The sequence below is a fragment of the Cryptomeria japonica genome, chromosome 7 (genome assembly GCF_030272615.1).
Source record: "Cryptomeria japonica chromosome 7, Sugi_1.0, whole genome shotgun sequence".
NCBI classification, from domain to species: Eukaryota; Viridiplantae; Streptophyta; class Pinopsida; order Cupressales; family Cupressaceae; genus Cryptomeria; species Cryptomeria japonica.
This window is the reverse complement of record NC_081411.1, coordinates 56,298,828-56,319,287: the sequence shown is the minus strand read 5'-3', so window position 1 is coordinate 56,319,287 and position 20,460 is coordinate 56,298,828. Positions and strand designations below refer to the sequence as shown.

At 35.0% G+C, this 20,460-nt stretch overlaps 1 protein-coding gene across 1 annotated transcript; it reads left to right on the top strand.

Annotated features, from left to right (window-relative positions):
• The first annotated feature begins 19,635 nt into the window (after positions 1-19,635).
• On the top strand, positions 19,636-20,136 carry LOC131856415 (uncharacterized). The gene has a single exon (XM_059208199.1). The coding sequence runs from the start codon at positions 19,636-19,638 to the stop codon at positions 20,134-20,136; it is 501 nt and encodes a 166-aa protein (XP_059064182.1).
• Positions 20,137-20,460: the final 324 nt, after the last annotated feature.

The following is a 20,460-nucleotide window of genomic DNA, read 5'->3' as shown; positions in this document are numbered from 1 at the left end:
ATGATTACTCACGAAATTGTTGGGTATATTTTTTGAAGGCCAAAGATGAAGCCTTGGATACATTCAAGAAGTTTAAAGCCCTTGTGGAAAATGAGAAAGGGTCCAAGATCAAATGTTTAAGGACTGATCATGGAGGATAATTTTTCTCAAAGGCTTTCCAAAATTATTGTGATTTTAATGGCATCAAGAGGCAACTTACTACTGCATACACACCTCAACAGAATGGAGTAGCTGAAAGGAAGAATCGTACTGTGGTTGAAATGGCAAGGTGCATGTTACAAACCAAGGGATTGAGAAATTCTTATTGGGGAGATGGAGTTGCTACAGCGGTGTACATCCTCAACCGTAGCACCACCAATACACTAGAAAAGATGACTCCTTATGAAGCTTGGTATGGTAAAAGGCCTAATGTTAATCATTTCAAAGTTTTTGGTTGTTTGGCTTATGTGCATGTACCGGATCAGAATAGACAGAAGTTAGATGCAAAGAGTGAGTCATGTATTTTTATTGGGTATAGTGAGAAAAGCAAGGCTTATAGATTGTATAATCCCCTCACTAACAAGCTTATTGTCTCAAGAGATGTGATTTTTGATGAAGGGGGAGTTTATGGTCATAAAAAAGGCCATGTTGAGAAGCTAAAATCTATTTTGAATGATGATATAATTGCTGATATTGATCATGAGCAGCCATCTAATGTTTCTATATCCAGTGGTTTAACTCCACCAAGCAATCCTTCATCAAGTACTTTAGTACCAAGTTCAAGTCCAGCTTCTTCTCCAAGTTCTACAAGGAAAGTAAGGAGATTGAGTGATATCTACCAAAAGAGTGGAAATCAAGTACATGAAGAAAACCCAATAGGTGAGACAGTGAATTTTGCTTTATTAGCCAAGGCTGATTTTGAACCATCATGTTTTGAAGATGCATGTACTAATGAGGTTTGGGTGAAAGCCATGGAAGAAGAGATGGATTCCATTCACAGGAATGACACTTGGGAGTTAACAGAACTTCCACATGACAAAAAAAAGGATTGGCACCAAATGGGTCTACAAGACCAAATTTAACAGTGATGGGAGTGTTGAAAGACACAAGGCAAGATTAGTTGCTAAAGGCTTCACATAGAAATATGGAATTGACTATGAAGAGACATTTGCACCAGTAGCAAGACAAGAGACCATACGAATGTTGATTTCATTAGCAGCTCAGAAGAAGTGGAGCATACATCATATGGACGTGAAAAGTGCCTTCTTGAATGGGTACTTAGAAGAGGAAGTATATGTGGAGCAACCACAAGGTTTTGAAGTGGAAGGAAAAGATAATTATGTCTACAAGTTGAAGAAGGCTTTGTATGGCCTCAAACAAGCACCAAGAGCGTGGTATGCCAGGATTGATGGATACTTTTAGGAGAATGGCTTCCAGAGAAGTAAGAGTGATCCTACCCTATACTACAAACAAGAAGGTACTGATATTCTCATCATAAGTTTATATGTTGATGATCTTTTGTATATGGGTAGTAGTTCTAAGATGAAAGATGAATTCAAAGCTGCTATGATGAAAGAATTTGAGATGAAAGATCTTGGTCTAATGAAATATTTTCTAGGAATGGAGGTTTATCAAAGTAAGGATGAGATTTTCATTTGTCAAACAAAGTATGCACAGGATATGCTGAAGAAATTTAATATGACTGATTGTAACCCTGCCTCCACTCCAAGTGCTCATGGAGATTTGTTATGTAGAGATGATGGTGCTGATTTAGTTGATGAGACAACTTATAGAAGTATTGTGGGGAGCTTGATGTTTCTAACCCACACGAGGCCAGATATTGCTTATTCAGTTTCACTTGTTTCAAGGTATATGACAAATCCATCTGAAATACATATGAAGGCAGCCAAGAGGATTTTGAGGTATGTGAAAGGGAGTTCAAGTTTTGGTATTCATTACTACTCTTCTGAAAAGTTCAATCTTGTAGGCTTTAGTGATTCAGATTGGGGAGGTAGTATGGATGAACGTAAATCTACATCTGGAAATTGTTTTTCTTTTGGTTATGGTTTGATTACCTGGAGCTCGAAAAAACAAAGTATTGTTGCCCTCTCATCTACAGAAGCAGAGTATGTTGCAATTACCTCAGCAGGTACAGAAGCCCTTTGGCTCAGAAAAGTTTTGGAAGAAATTGGAGAAAAACAAATTCAGCCTACAGTAATTTATTGTGACAATGTGAGTGCCATCAAGTTAGCTAAGAATCCGGTTCATCACAGCAGAACAAAACATTTTGATTTGAAATATCACTTCATACGAGATTTGGTGCAAAAGAAGGATGTCGAATTGAAGCACATCAACACCCAGGATCAACTAGCAGATATATTCACCAAAGCGGTTGCGAAAGCTCAGTTTATATCACTACGAGATAAGATTGTCAGCCCTCTCAGCATCAAGGGGGAGTATGTTGATAAGTGATGCTGCTCTAGCATGCAGCTCCATGCAACTCCAGTTTGGACATGAAGCTATCCATTCATCACCATGCATAAGCTATTTTTAGTTAATAGTTTTATTTGTTTATTCATGCAAATAAAGCATGTACTCCAGCATGCATGAATCCTTAGGACTATTTTTAGTTTTTCTTTTTGCATGAGTTTGTTTTTAGTAAATAAAGCATGTTGTGCATGCACTTATTGTATTCTTAATTTAGGGAGTAGTTTGCTTTTTTTAGTTTGAGAGCCTTAGTAGCTTTCCATGCAAAGCTAGGAATATATTTAGAACTGCAGTTATTATTTATTCTTCTAGATTGCAAATTCTTTATATATACAGCCTCTATGTAAATTTTTAATTAAGCTTCAATAAAGATATTGGTGTTTTTCTTCTTTTTGCTGTTATTATTTGCTAATCAGTTGGTTCAGAGAGGATAGGTCAGGTTCAAAATTCTACAGTTTCCAAGTGGTTCCAAATTGCTGTTAAAATTTAAACAAAAGTTTAGGCAACTTGGAGGTGGAGTTAACATTAAGTTATAAATGCAAGCTGGAGTTTATAACTACCAATACTGGAGTTTACATTAATTTATAATTTTTGTACAACCAGTTAACTATGACACATTTATTTTTGTTCTGGTGATTTAGTTTTATTATATTCATTGTGAAAAATGTTTTATTTAAATTATTTTAAAATGAAAGAATGAAATTAAATATTTTTTTAGCAATGTTGAAATTTTTAATTAGAGATATGTGTATTATAGTTTTTATTTTTAAAATTAATTTTTATTTATTTTACCAATATATATATATACACATCTATACAATCTATTTCTTATACACAACCTTTTAAAATTTCGTTTCTCGTCACGTTGCTGTTGTGGTTGCATTTCTCGTTTCTAGTTTCTGGTAACATAACTAGGTCCCCCTTCCATCGAAAGGATTTTCTTTAAATGCATTCTCTCAACTTCTATCCTACCTATACTTGTCAGTGGATTAAGGAGTCATGTTATGGTAACTGGAATCTTAACACTGCAAATTTCCACATCTCCGATTATTGTAAAATGGCGAGATACAAATATTTTTAACTTGTATTGTTATTTGGAGTTTTTAGATTTGACTGTCATAACAGAGGTTTCTAATCAGCCTTGCGCTGCTAAGATACTTCTGTTGGAAGTGGAAACACTCTGAGAGGGGGGGGGTGAATCAGAGTGTTACAAATTTTAACAAGAAATACTTTTATGAACTTGACAATTTTAATTCACAATATGCACAGATGACTGAGACTTAACACCTTGATGAAATACTTTAATGAAGCATGAAATATACAATAGAACCAATTGAAACACCTGATTCAGACTTTTCAAAAACAAGAAAGGTATTGAATCTTTTACACAAACATGAAACATCTAAATGAGTACTTCAAAGATTTCATTACATAAACTCAACAAAACAGAGTATGAAATAAAGAGAGCTAAAGATATGACGTATCAGAGCATTAACTAGTAAAACAAAATGAGACAAGACAATGCACATAACTCCATAGTTTTCATGAGTGGAAAACCCTCCTGGGGTAGAAAAACCACTCGGTAAGATCCCTTATATTAATTCAAAGAGCACCAACTCAGTTCACAAGTTTTAGAAACCACAAGGCCTCAAGGAGCACCAACCCTTCTTCTTATCCAATAAACATTTCAACTCGAGCTACAGCCACTGGTGATTTTATGCATGCACTTAAATCTTGCAGTCACAAAACCATCAGGGATTGGAGCGAGAATATTTTTCCAGTCTGTACAGATGATTCTTTCAAAAAAATTTGCAACAATATTCTTCAAGGATTTGAATCATAATTTAAATGAAATCAACACTATCAGAGAGAAAAAATTCAATCTCTGAACAAAATAGTTTTAAACAATAAAGCCTCATGTACTCTGCAACAAAATAGAGTATTGATTCTCAAAACCCTCGACTATCTCTGGTAAACTACAGCACTTCTTTTCTTTTTAACAAATGCTATGTCTTTCACTTTATTCACACTCCTCTCGCAGTATTCCTCATATAAAACTGTTCTGTATATAACTGTTTTATATCCAAACAAAGCACCAAATGTTCTTCCAGAATAACCCTCGTATAGGGTTACCAAAACCTTATAGGAATTGCAAACTGAAAAACCAATAACTGTTTTTAACTGTGCAACGGAAAAAAACTGAAGATACTTGATTTCCCAATCATGAAAAACAAAAGTAAAGCATGAACATTTTCCTTATTTTCATTTTGCATAACTGAAAACCTGATTCAAAACAAAATCTGAATCTTTTAATCATATGATCAAGAATAATACCTGTGAAACGCAACCTTATTGATAACTGAAAACAAACTAACCAGCAAACCATTAAGCTCCCGGTTAAGACCATTTTTGCTTCATTCTTTTTAACTGAACAACCTGATTCGAGCTCCTTAGCTACAGCGGCGGCTGCGTCTCTCATGGCGTTAGGGTTTGTGACGGACTCCAAACAAGTTCGAAAACAAAATGAAACACAAAACCGTTTTCCAAAAACTTTTAACTTGTCCGACACAAAGAGTATTCTGAGGAATATGCCCTTTAGTCCATAGACAGATTAAATCAAAGATGTCATTAAATTAATGCAAAATTAGAACTATTCACTTATCCGTGTCACCAACATGGCTCGAGAGTAAGATGCTTTAAGCATATAACACGTCATCAAAACAATGTGTCCGTGTCACTAGACTGGCCCATGAGAAAAAAATTTTAAATCAATAATCACATGCTTATTAAAAATGTGAAACTTAACCAACACAGCTTCCTTTTTTTTTTACTTTCTTGTCATCGAGGACAAAAGTACCAAAGAGCAACAAACTCCCCCTTTGTCCTTGATGGCAAAAAAAGAAAAAAAACTTAAACCATCATTGCCATGAAATATGTCATCAACTGAAAGGACCAAAATCAATGTAAGGAATTCCACTGTCAACAAATGCAATATATACAATCAACACTGAACCTTGTCATATGCAAACCTGTAAGTCCTCTGAACCTGTAATATGCAATTCTATAAAGAATAAATACTGTCAGAATAATGAACTCCCAATCTGATCTGTATCAAACAAGAATACCAAACTGTAATACCCAAATAAAAATGTCTATGCCACTGTAATAAAATTCCAATGCCTGAAAAAAAACCAATTGTCACTGTAATATCACTGTAATATCAAAAATGCCAATGCCAATGAAATGCCAATAAAATGCCAAGTCTGTAATGCCAATGCCAATGGCAAGTCTGTAATGCCAATCAAAAATGAAATACCAATATGTGAAATGCCAATATCCAATGTCAAAAAAAATGAAATACCAATGTCACTGTTCACTATTGCACTGTGTCACTGTTCACTGTTACACGTACAATGTCACTGTTCACTGTTGCACTGTGTCACTTTTCACTGTTACACGTAATGCCAATTTCTCCCCCTTTTTTTTTACTTTTTTTAAAACACAAGGACAAAAGGAAAGAAAATCAATAGAGCAACACTCCCCCTCAAAGTATGCTTTAGGTGGAGACAAGAGCAGACTGAGAAAACACTCCCAATCTATCTCTTAACCGTTCAAAGACTTCTTTAGACAAAGCTTTTGTAAATATATCAGCAACTTGGGCTTGTGAAGGAACAAACACTAATTGAAACTCATTAGCCAACACCTGATCTCGTAGAAAATGGAGTTTAATGGCAACATGTTTAGTGCGAGAGTGCATAATAGGATTTTTTGAAAGATTAATCGCACTAGTATTGTCACAATAGATTGAAATGGGCTTAATAGTAGAAATGCCCATATCAGTAATTTGATGAGACATCCATATCAGTTGTGTGCAACATGCAGTGGCTGCTATATATTCTGACTCTGCGGTGGACAGAGTGACACAATCTTGCTTTTTACTGTGCCAAGCAACAAGACAATCACCAAGAAAGAAGGCAGCTCCACTGGTGCTTTTACGATCATCTAGACAACCGGCCCAATCAGAATCAGTGAAGCCAACAAGAGTGAAGTCATTATTACGGGGATACCAAAGACCATAATCTAGTGTGCCTTGAACATATCTAAAGATTCGTTTTACAGCATTCAAATGAGATTGTTTAGGTGCAGATTGAAAGCGAGAGACTAGACATACTACAAACATTAAATCTGGTCGAAATGCAGTTAAATATAATAGACTTCCTATCATTGACCTGTACTCAGATTGATTTACTGCAGGTGAGTCATCAGATTTGGTCAATTTACAACTTATTTCCATTGGAGTGCTGACTGGTTTACAATCTGCCATATTAAATTTTCTAATCATCTCTTTGGCATATTTGGTTTGTGACAAGAAGATACCTTGCTGAAGTTGTAACACTTGAAGACCAAGAAAGAAATTCAGTTCCCCAAACATAGACATTTCAAACTCAGATTCCATGATTTTAGAGAACTTTTTGGATAAAGAGTCATTATTACAGCCAAAAATGATATCATCTACATATATCACAACCACTAGAATATCATTACCATCTATTTTAACATATAAGTTGCTATCTACAGCACCTCTAGTGAATCCATTTGCTCTAAGATGATTATCCAGTCTAGAGTACCAAGCTCTTGGAGCCTGTTTAAGGCCATAGAGTGCTTTCTTTAATCTGTATACACAATCAGATTTGTCTGCAACTTCAAAACCTTCCAGCTATTCCATATAAACTTCTTCATCAAGATAACCATTCAGAAAGGCAGTTTTGACATCCATCTGGTAAACTTTAAATTTTTTATAGCAAGAGTATGCAAGAAAAATTCTGATTGATTCTAATCTAGCTACTGGTGCGAATGTTTCTCCAAAATCTATTCCTTCCTGCTGAGCATAACCTTTACAAACAAAACGAGCTTTATTTCTAACAACCTTCCCAGATTCATCAAGCTTATTTCTAAAGATCCATTTGCCTCCTATCACATTCTTATCATCTGGCCTAGGTACTAACTCCTAAGTTTGATTTTTCTCTATTTGACTGATTTCATCTTTCATTGCATTTAACCAACATTCATCAGATAAAGCATCAGAAACATTTTTGGGTTCGAAATCAGTTACCAAACAAAAATGTTCAGCCAGTTGAGCTTGTTCAGTTGTTTTTGCCCTTCTTCTAGTCAAAATACCTGCATCTATATTGCCAATAACTTGACTTTGAGGATGTCTCTTTGTTATAATTTTTGAGGGTGTATAATGGAGAATACCTGTCTCTGCATTTGAATTCTTTGTATTTTCTTCATCAGAACTTGATGAACATATTTCATTTTTCTTTTCTGTTTCTGCAGGTTTAGGAACTTGATCAACCTTTGTTAAAGTAGTTTCCTCTTCCTCAATATCCTGCAAATCATTACTTAACAAAAATTGTTCATCAAAGCTTACATTTATTGTTTCAACAATTTTATTCAGTCTATTATTGAAACATCTATAGGCTTTGCTATGAGTAGAGTATCCAAGAAAGATACCCTCATCAGTTTTAGCCTCAAAATTTCCTAGATTTTCTTCATCTCTTTTTAGATAACATTTGGCACCAAAAATTTTGAAATATTTGATAGAAGCAGCTTTTCCATACCAAAGTTCATAAGGAGTAAAGGTAGATTTTACCTTGATTTGTACACGATTCAAAATGTAAACAGCTGTGTGTACAGCTTCTTTCCAATACCTGTCTGGTAGATTTGCCTCATTAAGCATTGTGCGAGCCATTTCTTTGACTGTTCTATTTTTTCTCTCAACTACTCCATTTTGTTGAGGTGTACAAGTAGCAGCATATTATCTCTTAATACCATGTCTTTCACAGTAATCAATGAATTCTTGTGAAGTGAATTCACCACCCTTGTCTGATCTTAAGCATTTTAATTTTAGATCAGATTCTCGTTCAACCATTTTTCTGAATATCTTAAATCTATCAAATGCTTCAGATTTGTGTTTGAGGAAAGTGACCCATACCATTCTGGTATAGTCATCAACAAAAAGCATAAAATATTTTTCACCATTTATTGACTATGTCCTTGTAGGACCACATAAGTCTGTGTGTACAAGCTGTAATGGTCTAGTAGAAGAATGTTCTTTAGATTTGAAAGACACTTTTGTTTGCTTTCCTTTCAAACACGCTTTACAAACTGAATTGAATGGTTTACTCAAAATAGGCAAACCTCTAACATTCTGATTTTTACTGATTCTAACCAGATTGTCAAAATTTATATGTCCTAGGCGTTTATGCCATAACCAATTTTCTTCTATTTGACCCATAAGACAAATGCCTTCATTATTCTCATAGTCAGTGGAATCAAGCAAACTGTAGACATTGCCAATTGTTCTCAAACCAGCGGCAACAATTTTATCAGATTTATTTTTGATAGTACAATCTTTAGAGCTAAAAGATACACTGTAACCACTATCACAAATTTGACTGACACTCAATAAATTGTGCTTTAACCCTTCAACAAAGTACACATCATGAATAGGAGTATCATCATTTAGTAGTAATATACCTTTACCTCGTACATAAGCTCCTGAATTATCCCCAAAGCGTACAAAGCCACCATTAAAGTCTTCAAGATGAAGAAATTTATTTCTATCTCCTGTCATATGGTGTGAACAGCCACTGTCCAACACCCATAAAGATTTCTTATTTGAGAGAAGTGCAGTTTGCACTATCATTGATTGCTCAATACCAGATACAAACTTAGGTTTCCATATTTTATTAGGGCTTGCCTTTGTTTTGCACTGTATAGTAGCATGCCCAAAAGTGTTACACTTATTACACTTTACTGTGTTTGAAAAGTCATATCCTTGATTGTAACCAAACATAGGAGATCTTTGTTGCAGAAATCTACAAGTATTAACCTTATGACCAAACCTATTTCAATAGAAACAGTATCCATAAAAAAAGCCAAACCTAAAAGGTTTTGTTCTGTTATAAGTCTGAAATGATTTTCTAGTTGCAGGCTTAGTGTTTTGTCTTGATGACTTAGCTTTATCAAACCCTAAACCAGCCAAATCTTTATGCAACTTTTGCTTGCTCAAGATATCATTTAGATGTATTGTACTTTCATACTGTTCAATTTGTTTTTGAAGTTTTGTGGACTGTTGTTCTAATGTTTCAATTTTCTTTTCTCTTTCTTCAAGAAGGGACTTCAAGTTTGAAGTCACTAAATTTGCATCATTCAACTCGACTTGTAAAATCTGATTTGAATTTTCATGTGAAGCTACAAGTTTCTTTAACCTCTTTATTTCTTTTAAAGCACAAAGCAATTCTCCTTCAAGATCAATTTCTCCTTGATCTAAATCTTCAAATTCATTTTGTTTGCTAGTTACATCTTCTAATTCTGCCATAAATAGAGTTTCATCACCTTCACAAGGTGAATCATCTGATTAATTTCCAGAGTCTTCTTTAGTAAAAAGACTCTTCTTTTTCTTGAAGGTATTAAATCTCCTTTTAGGATTCCACATTTTCTTTTTGTAGAATTTTTCTGGTTTTTCCTCTTCACCGTTTTGATCACTTAGAGGACATTGAGCAGCAAAGTGTCCAGCTTTGCCACAATTAAAGCACTTAAAAGGTAATTTGCCCTTATATTTCTTTTTTAGTTTTCTAACAAAAAGAGCTTCTATAGCATCTGAAAGTTCAGATTCACTATCAAGTTCTTCTTTCTTTTCTACTTTAAAAGCTGTTTCTTTTGAAGAAGAAGGATTATTACCTATCCTCATCTCATAGGCAGTAAGAATGCTTTGTAGGTTATCAAGTGTCATGGTAGAAAAACTTTTCTTTTCTTCTAAGGTTGAAACCTTAGTTTCAAACTTGGGTAACAAGGTTCTAATCACTTTATTGACAACTTCCTTTTCTTCAACCTCTTCACCAAGACCCTTTCTCGAATTTACTATTTCATCAACTCTAAGAAAATAGCTTGCTACTGTTTCATCTTCTTTCATTCTTAAAGATTCAAACTGATTTTTGAGTGTAAGAATTTTAGACTTCTTAACCTTAGCATCCCCTTGATAAATGGTTTCAAGTTTTTTCCAAATATCATAAGCAGAAGAACAATGCATGACTTTAACAAAAACATCTTTAGTGAGACCACATAAGAGAGCATGCTTAGCTCTGGCATTTAACTCATACTTGGTTTTATCATCAGGATCAGTAGGAATAATGGAAGGAACTGTATATTTTGTGGTCACAATATTCCACACATTAAGATCAACTGAAATGAGATAAGTTTCCATCCTAATCTTCCAGAACACATAATCAGTTCCATCAAAAAGAGGAGCTCTTGAAAGTGAAGCACCTTCCTGAGTTTGAGCCATAAAAAAAACTTCCAAGTGACCAGGAACAATCCCTAGGACAGACCTATATGAGGGACCCTATGCTCTGATACCACTTGTTGGAAGTGGAAACACTTTGAGAGGGGGGGGTGAATCAAAGTGTTACAAATTTTAACAAGAAATACTTTTATGAACTTGACAATTTTAATTCACAATATGCATAGATGACTGAGACTTAACACCTTGATGAAATACTTTAATGAAGCATGAAATATACAATAGAACCAATTGAAACACCTGATTCAGACTTTTCAAAAACAAGAAAGGTATTGAATCTTTTACACAAACATGAAACATCTAAATGAGTACTTCAAAGATTTCATTACATAAACTCAACAAAACAGAGTATGAAATAAAGAGAGCTAAAGATATGACGTATCAGAGCATTAACTAGTAAAACAAAATGAGACAAGACAATGCACATAACTCCATAGTTTTCATGAGTGGAAAACCCTCCTGGGGTAGGAAAACCACTCGGTAAGATCCCTTATATTAATTCAAAGAGCACCAACTCAGTTCACAAGTTTTAGAAACCACAAGGCCTCAAGGAGCACCAACCCCTCTTCTTATCCAATAAACATTTCAACTCGAGCTACAGCCACTGGTGATTTTATGCATGCACTTAAATCTTGCAGTCACAAAACCATCAGGGATTGGAGCGAGAATATTTTTCCAGTCTGTACAGATGATTCTTTCAAAAAATTTTGCAACAATATTCTTCAAGGATTTGAATCATAATTTAAATGAAATCAACACTATCAGAGAGAAAAAATTCAATCTCTGAACAAAATAGTTTTAAACAATAAAGCCTCATGTACTCTGCAACAAAACAGAGTATTGATTCTCAAAACCCTCAACTATCTCTGGTAAACTACAACACTTCTTTTTTTTTTAACAAATGCTATGTCTTTCACTTTATTCACACTCCTCTCGCAGTATTCCTCATATAAAACTGTTCTGTATATAACTGTTTTATATCCAAACAAAACACCAAATGTTCTTCCAGAATAACCCTCGTATAGGGTTACCAAAACCTTACAGGAATTGCAAACTGAAAAACCAATAACCGTTTTTAACTGTGCAACGGAAAAAAACTGAAGATACTTGATTTCCCAATCATGAAAAACAAAAGTAAAGCATGAACATTTTCCTTATTTTCATTTTGCATAACTGAAAAACCTGATTCGAAACAAAATCTGAATCTTTTAATCATATGATCAAGAATAATACCTGTGAAACGCAACCTTATTGATAACTGAAAACAAACTAACCAGCAAACCATTAAGCTCCCAGTTAAGACCATTTTTGCTTCATTCTTTTTAACTGAACAACCTGATTCGAGCTCCTTAGCTACAGCGGCGGCTGCGTCTCTCATGGCATTAGGGTTTGTGACGGACTCCAAACAAGTTCGAAAACAAAATGAAACACAAAACCGTTTTCCAAAAACTTTTAACTTGTCCGACACAAAGAGTATTCTGAGGAATATGCCCTTTAGTCCGTAGACAGATTAAATCAAAGATGTCATTAAATTAATGCAAAATCAGAACTATTCACTTATCCGTGTCACCAGCATGGCTCGAGAGTAAGATGCTTTAAGCATATAACACGTCATCAAAACAATGTGTCCGTGTCACTAGACTGGCCCATGAGAAAAACATTTTAAATCAATAATCACATGCTTATTAAAAATGTGAAACTTAACCAACACAGCTTCCTTTTTTTTTTACTTTCTTGTCATCGAGGACAAAAGTACCAAAGAGCAACAAGTTCCGCTGGTTATTCTTCATTCTACCCTTCCCTTAGGGTTTTCAAAGATCCCAGAACAGTTAAGCAATCATTAAAGTCGGTTCCTGAGTTTGATGATGATAACATTTTGAAGCAGCATATACAGATTGTGGTTTTCTGGGAAGAGGAGGTTGAGCAAAAAGAATGGCTCAACAAAGTCACTTTAATTTGTGAAATTATTTTTTATTTCATACCTCCAATAAAACAACTTTAATTTAGGAATTTGAAAGCCTCCACAAGTCTCTCCATTTCTCCCCTCACAACATATGGTATTTCCACATCATAAGAAGGGATTGTTTTTATCATGCGTTTGGGACATTGTGAGATTGTCGGGCTTGTTCTTGTGATCCCCCCAGTTTATATGGGGCTGGAAAGTGGTTCTTCCAAACTGGGAAGGAATGCTGAAAGAGATACGTTCATTCGATATTCCTTTGCTGTATGCCATCTGGAACCTTGTGAGCACAGAGCTATCCGTGCCCATTTACCCTTCTCAAACTCCATCGAAGATATTTCTGCATCATCAACTAATAACGCCAAATTCGTTTTAAGAGATTGACATTCCACAACAAAACATACGAGAGTTCCATTGACATTCGAATTGATATTCTGGTTATCATTTGAGTCAATTACACAGAGATATCTAAATACAAAGTTTGCAAATGAACACTCGTCTGGGACTGCCCGCGTACATATCATAATTTCGTCTAGCCATTTCTGCAAATTCCTTGCACAACGTTCGGTAAATGCACAATCCATTGAAAATAATTAGAATTCTAAATGCCTATAAACTATTATTACATTTATGCTTTTAATGCAACCTTCAACACCTGATCTGCTGATTGCCGTGAGTTTCACAATCCTCAATCTTTCCATGCGCTCCAACCTTTCTATGCTTGCTTCCTTCCACCTCGCTTCTCCAACGCTGTGGATTGTTCCAAACCATGTATTTTCATAACTCTGTAGCAGCCGTGGACTTTAAATATTCGGAGAGAAGAAAACTGCGCAAAATTGGGAAGTGCATTTAACTTGGGGCACGCAGTTATCTCCAGATGTTGAATGCTTACCAGACGATCAAGACCCCATATTCTGCTCACCATTTTACAGCCTAGCAATATGATATCCTTCATTGTTATTGGCAGAATTTCTATAAACATTATGTTCGATTATGACAACAATTATTGGATAATGGTTAAAAAAAAGACAATAGAAATTTCTTTATCTTTAGAAAATCGTTTTTTTTTCAAATTTAGAATGTTTCTAATTACTTTCTGAAAAAGTTACCCTTAGAATGTTCCTAACTAGCAATTGCACTTTGGTGTGCAATGGGTACACCCAAAAAGTTTTGAAGGTTAATAAGGGCAATATTTTGGTCTATTAGTTACATCTATTTGTGTAGTACATGGGGTCAATTGGTAGACCCTTTAGAAAATGAAGTTGTTTGTGCAACACAAGGCTCTATGGAGAAGTGATAGATTTAAATAGAATATGCATCCACTTACAAGTATCATTTTAAAAACCTCTGAAGGAGAGGGATATGGAGAATAGAGAAATAAAGAGAGAGGGGAGAGGGAAAGATATGTATGGAAGAGATAAATATATTATGAGAGAGAGGGAAAGATAGCTTAAGATAGAGATAGACATGTCAATTGCTATATAGAGAGAGATAGAGAGAGAGGGATAAATGGAAGAAGAAATATGGAGAGATAGAGATAGGAAGGCAAAGAGATATAGGTATAGAGGTATAGAAAGAGGGAGAGAGATGGATGGAGAGAGATGGATGGATAGAGAGGGGTAGATATGTTTAGAGATAGAAGAAAAAAAATGACAATAGGGTTGAGATGAAGATAGAGGGAGATATGAAATGGGATAGAAATAGATAGAGAGATAGAGATAGGTAGTCGAAGAGATAAAGATAGGGAGTATCAAAGAGATAAAACTTGAGAGAGTGATAGATACAAAGGGGGAGAGAGAGAGAGAGAGAGATATAAGTTATAAGAAGATATAAAAAGATATTGAGAGAGGCAGTGGGTGCAGAGAGACATAGAGATACATAAAGAGATAAAGAGAGAGAAGGAGAGGGAGATAAAGAGGGATAGAGAAAGGGAGGGAGAGGTGGAGATAGATAAATAGGGGATATGGATGGAGCAAGGGAGGGAGAGATAAGGAGACTTAGAGGGGGGAGACAGAGAAGAGGGGTAAGATAGAGAGGGAGAGAGAGTTGGGTAGAGAGGTAGAGAGAAGAAGGGGGGGGGGGGGGGGTATATCCTAATATATAGAGATAGAGAGGGAGAGACAAACCAATAAATAGAGAGGAGAAAGGAGAGGAGGAGATATAGATTGAGGGAGATATAGAAAGAGATATTAGAAGAAGAAAGAGGGATAAAAATAGATAAATATAGAGAGAGGGAGAGGAATAAATATAGATAGAAAGACGAAGACACTAAGAAAGAGGAGATGGAACTCGATAAAAAGGTAAATATATTATAAATTAATTATATATATATATATATAAAGAGAGAGAGAGAGAAAGAGAGAGAGAGAGAGAGAGAGAGAGAGAGAGTACAATTTAATTTGTAGTACATTTAAAATATATTATAAATTAATTATATTTATTTATATGTATTATATGTAATAAGTATAGAATATAATATCTATTAATAGATATAACTATAATATTACTAATACAAGGTCTATTATGTCTAAAGGTGATTAGTGATGAAAATCGAGTAAAAAATCATCATGTGAAACCCAAAGATCTCGAGAGGAATTATTTTGAATCAATCAAAATATAAAACTTAAAATATTATTTTAGAAATGAATTTAATTATTTACATTATATAATATATATTAATACAATTTAATTTGTAATATGTAAAATATATATTATTTATTAATTATTGTAAAGTGGAAAATTGGATCCTAGTGACTCCCCACCTAGGAGAGAGAAAGGAAGCCACTACGATGATTTTCACTTGGGATGACTTTACATTCAAAAGAGGGGTTGAATCCACTAGATTCAAATCCAAGAGAAGCAAGGATGTGAATTCTGAGTGGATTGCAAGGGTTGAAGTGTGATTTACCCTCTTTTGTTAAAATGAGAAGGTTGGGTTATTGACTATGTGGAAAAGAGAGGAAATGTGAGGCTACCAATTCAGGATCATGCTGTAATTTCGGATCTGAGATAATTAGACTGATACAGATCTTTCCTACAAATTTGTAGAAAAGTCGTCAGGACCGTGGCGGGAATGTACATGATGCTCCACAAAATCCGCGAAACAAAAAGGGTTCTTCCATCTCTGCAAATGAAACCCAAACCTGCAATTACAATTGTGCACTTGCAACCTACACACAAAAAAGAGAGGGAGAATTGTTGTAGATAGGGGTTTGACTAAGTCAAACCTCTGTTGAGGAATCAACCTTGAAAGAAAGTAATTGCAAATGCTTGAATGCAAATGCATGTTCGATTCATGTCGGGTTCACCAAATGATGCATGCTGGAATGGATGGAAAAAGGCACACACAAGTTCACAAAAACATTAGTATGTTAGTTATACAAATGAAACACAAATGAACCTATGATCCTAAACAAGCATATCAAGAGAGAGATAAAATAAATAATGAAAAGCATACAAAAACGAAGGAATGAAATAAAACCCTCTAAGATGCTCTCCAACATGCTCATAGTTTCTCCTCCCTTGTTCCTCTCCTCTCCAAGTTCCACATGAGTGTAGCCCTCAGCTTTTTGCACTATTATGGATGTCTTATGGAGATTTAAGATTATGAAAATGAAGATAACTAATTATGCAAATGAAAACAAAGCTAATATGAGAAAATACCTTAATTATTCTATGTTAATTTTAGCCAAAATAACAAAGGAAAATGCTTCTAAATGCTCTCTCAAAATTACTATAAGTTTGATACATACAAGATTTATGGATCCCTTTGAAGAAGGAATGGGCTCTATTTAGAGGAAAAATAGAGAAATGGATGGTTGAGATTGAGTAATCTCAACAAGGGTCAGGATTGAAAGTTAATTAATCCATGTGGTGGCTTTCAACCCAACCCCAGGATGATAAATGTCATCATGAGATGGCTTGAGAGGAGAGGGAAGAAGCATTAAATGCTTGAGATGACATGAAGGTTACCCTGGGAGGGTTTGGTTAGGCCTGAGTTAGTGAATAAAACCTTTATCCAATGGACAATTCCTTTATCTAATGGACAAACTCTTGTGCAAGAGTTAATGGGGATAACCATGGTCAAAGCAACAAATACTTGAAAGTACCCATGAGTTAAATGGGGATTGAGTTAGAGGGAAAGCCTCTAACCATCTGGGCAAGTGGAATTAACCATTAATGGTTATGTAAGAGCCATTAATGGTTTGGAAGATTTTAGGGGTTAGCTTGTTGGAGACATAAAACCTTTAACACTTTTCAAAGACTTTGGAGGCCTTCAGAAGTGACCTCAAGTTTCTTAGGAATGTGACAATAATTAGATGATGGGATTAGGCTAATTAGGAATGGTTTAGAAGAATCTAGAATGGGTTTAAGATGCAAGTGGGTTTGGTGGGTCAGAGAAAATAAGATTTTAATTAAAATAAAGTTCATTTATTTCAACAGAATAGGTGCAACTTGCATTTGTAGGAGAATGCAAGTGGGGGGGGGTAGTTTCTGGATTTTTTTAAATAAATATTTATTTCTTTATTTAAAGGAGGAAAGGGGTTAAATTAAATAAATATGTTTTATTCATTTAACTGATTGTGAATTTGGTTTAATGAATTAATTTAAATAAATTGAATAACTTATTTAGTTAATAGAAGAAGAGGTTGAGGATGAATTAATTAAATATTAATTTAATGAACTGATTATTGATGGCTAATTAATCAAATAAATATTAAATATTCATTTAATTAAGTGGACAAATTTATGTGTCTACATTTTCCCCTCTTTGAGACGGTGCGGTTTATCATGTCGTTTCAAATAAAGAAAAAAAGGTGTGAAGAAATATGCCCCATAAATGTTAATTTAGTGGGTGGTATGCCCCCTTGAGAGATGGGCTGAATTTTTTTTGAAAAATCGGGCAATCTCTTGAAAAAGAGAAAGAAGTGGAGGGGAGGTGGAAGAGAAGAATTTAGAAATAATGGTGAAAGAATGAAAGAAAACAGGAGTAAAACAGGGAAATGAAAGACTTTGGAAGTTCATAGGGACAACGACGGTGAGTGAGGTGAATTAGGGTTAGGGTTAGGGGGGTATATATGGAGGGGAAGAGGTAAAAATAGACTCATTTGCACCTATCTCCCAGGTAGTTTGGAGCTCTGATAGTGATCTTTTGCGAAGGAGTGAGCAGCAGTCATCATGGTCATGCCTATAGCAGATCACTAGTTAGAGCGAATCCATCGATACCAGCCACCAGACGACTACGGACTAGCGGTATGCAAATCTTGAATTTTTCTTTTTATGCATTTTTGTCATATTTTTTCAAGCATCAAAGTCCACGAAAGACAATAGTGCTAAACCTGTGTTTTAGCACTTTTGTTGCCTAAAATAGTGCTAGTGTGCCGCAATGGCGCTATTGAGTAGTTTTTGTAGTGCGTTTGTTTGTTCAGCGCATGTGTGTCATAGATATAGCGCTTTTGAAGTGTTAGCACTTTTGTAGGCTTGTTGTGGCATGTTTGTTGTTAAATAGCACTATGGTATAGTTGTTTTAGCATGTTTGTACATAAGTTGTAGTGCTATTGTCAGCAGAGTGGCGCGATTGTTATAGATGCCCCAGTGTTTAGATACAATATTCTTTGATGCCTTTGTCGATGGATGGATGATTTGTTTTGGTGAAGGGTGAACTCACAAAGCTGGTTGCCACTTTTTGGTACGTCCTGATTTTTGTTGAAATCATACATTTAAAAAAAAAAATAATGATTTAAGCTTTAAGAGGTCCCATTTTAAGTAATTAATTGAAGAGAGTTAAATCAAAGGCTCTTAGATCAAAATTTCTTAGATAGAACCTTTCTACTTCTAAATCATACTTGCAATGGAGTCTCCTTTGCATCTATCAAATGCTGATCAAAAAACCAATTTTACATTAGCTTTTGAATTAATTCATTTAAAAGTTTTTTTTTTTAATTATTTAGTCCTTATTATAAGATTTCCAAATAGTATAACTTTTAATATATTTAATTTCATTAATATATTTTTATTTTATTTCTTATGAATGTAGGTTTTTCACCGAATATGAACTTCTTTGTTCAATGCATTGGGAAAAATAGTAAACTAATTCAAAAAAATTCTGAAAAATATCAATGCACTAGGTATTGATGTTTCTTTCTAACAAAAAAAAGAAAATTGAATTTTGATATATATAGAACAAGTTATGTGTTCAAACGTACACCTATATCTAAATTATAATTAGTCAAACTTCAAAACTTAATAAAATGAAAAATATTCAACATATCACTATCAAACCAACTGCATGCCCTCGGTATTGATGTTACAAACTAAATTTAAAAAGAATTGAGTTTTCATCATTTATAGAAAAAAATTATGCGTTTCGGGATACACATCACTCTTAAAAAATGTTGTTTGCTGTAAAAAACTACTTTTTGAGGGAGATGGAAAAATCAATAAAATTTTATTCAAACAAATTTGAAAAAAATATATTTAGAATCTACAAACAAGATGTTAAAAATCACTAGTTCATATCATCTTCAAATTCTTAACAGTTTAAAAGTTATAGGTGTCAGAAAGTGAAGGTTTTTTTCAAAATATTCATATAAGTGTCAAAGTTGGTCAAAAAATGGGAACTAGTATTGTGAATTCACCTAGAATCATCCCAACCTCATTGAGACTAAGGTCATTGTGATAAATGCCTAATGTAACTAGGATTCACATGATCGATTACCTATTGAGACCCGAAGATACTTGATCAAAGTATCTATTGATTGTCTAGGTTGAAACTTAAGAAAGTTTGTAGCAAAACAACTGATGTGTGTGTTGATATGTGTAGGAGGATCTTCCCATCTTACAGATGCGGGAGAAGCATCCCACCACACAGCAGCTGTGTGAGCAGTTGACGAAGGCGGAGATAGATTGTATCTGTGTGACTGGTTTGTATGACATGATGCACCTACTTGTGATTCGAATGAATTGCGGTCTACTGACAGCATTGGCAAAGCGATGGCATAGCGAGACATGCTTCTTTCATTTGGCGATGGGAGAGATGACGGTGACGTTGGAGGACATATGGAGGATATTGCATATCCCGATCAGAGGGGAGCTTGTTACATATGATCGCCACCTAGGGACGACAACCATAGAGAGGATCTTTGCGGATGATGTATACATTGAGGATGGCTTTGTGGCATGGGAGGATATAGCAGCATTGTATGAGCCCCTACCCTCAGTTCTAGCAGGTATTGTTGGAGGTTTACTGTACCCCAATCGGCATTCACATGGATTGGCGGTTGGGTGGGGTCAAGTACAGATGGTGACAAAGGGGACCGGCTATGCATGGGGCTATGTGTATTAGCGCACTTGTATAGGGATTTACATGAGGCAGTGTACCGAGAGACGAGATTACTAGGGGTAGGGATCACTTTATTACACATCTGGGCTTGGGAGCACTTGCCAATCACATGGCTAGTATGTTTGAGATTTAGGGTGATAGATCAGCCCTATGTGTGTATGTATGGAGGGATGATGACCCAGCCCCATTTAGGGAAGTTGGAGTTTTGGTGAGGAGCATTGGATGACCTAGATATAGTCATATGGAGGTCGTACCTTGATTGCGAGCCCTAGGAGGATGATGTAGAGGTGCTACTATATGTATTTGTGATGCATTTTTTGATCGGTC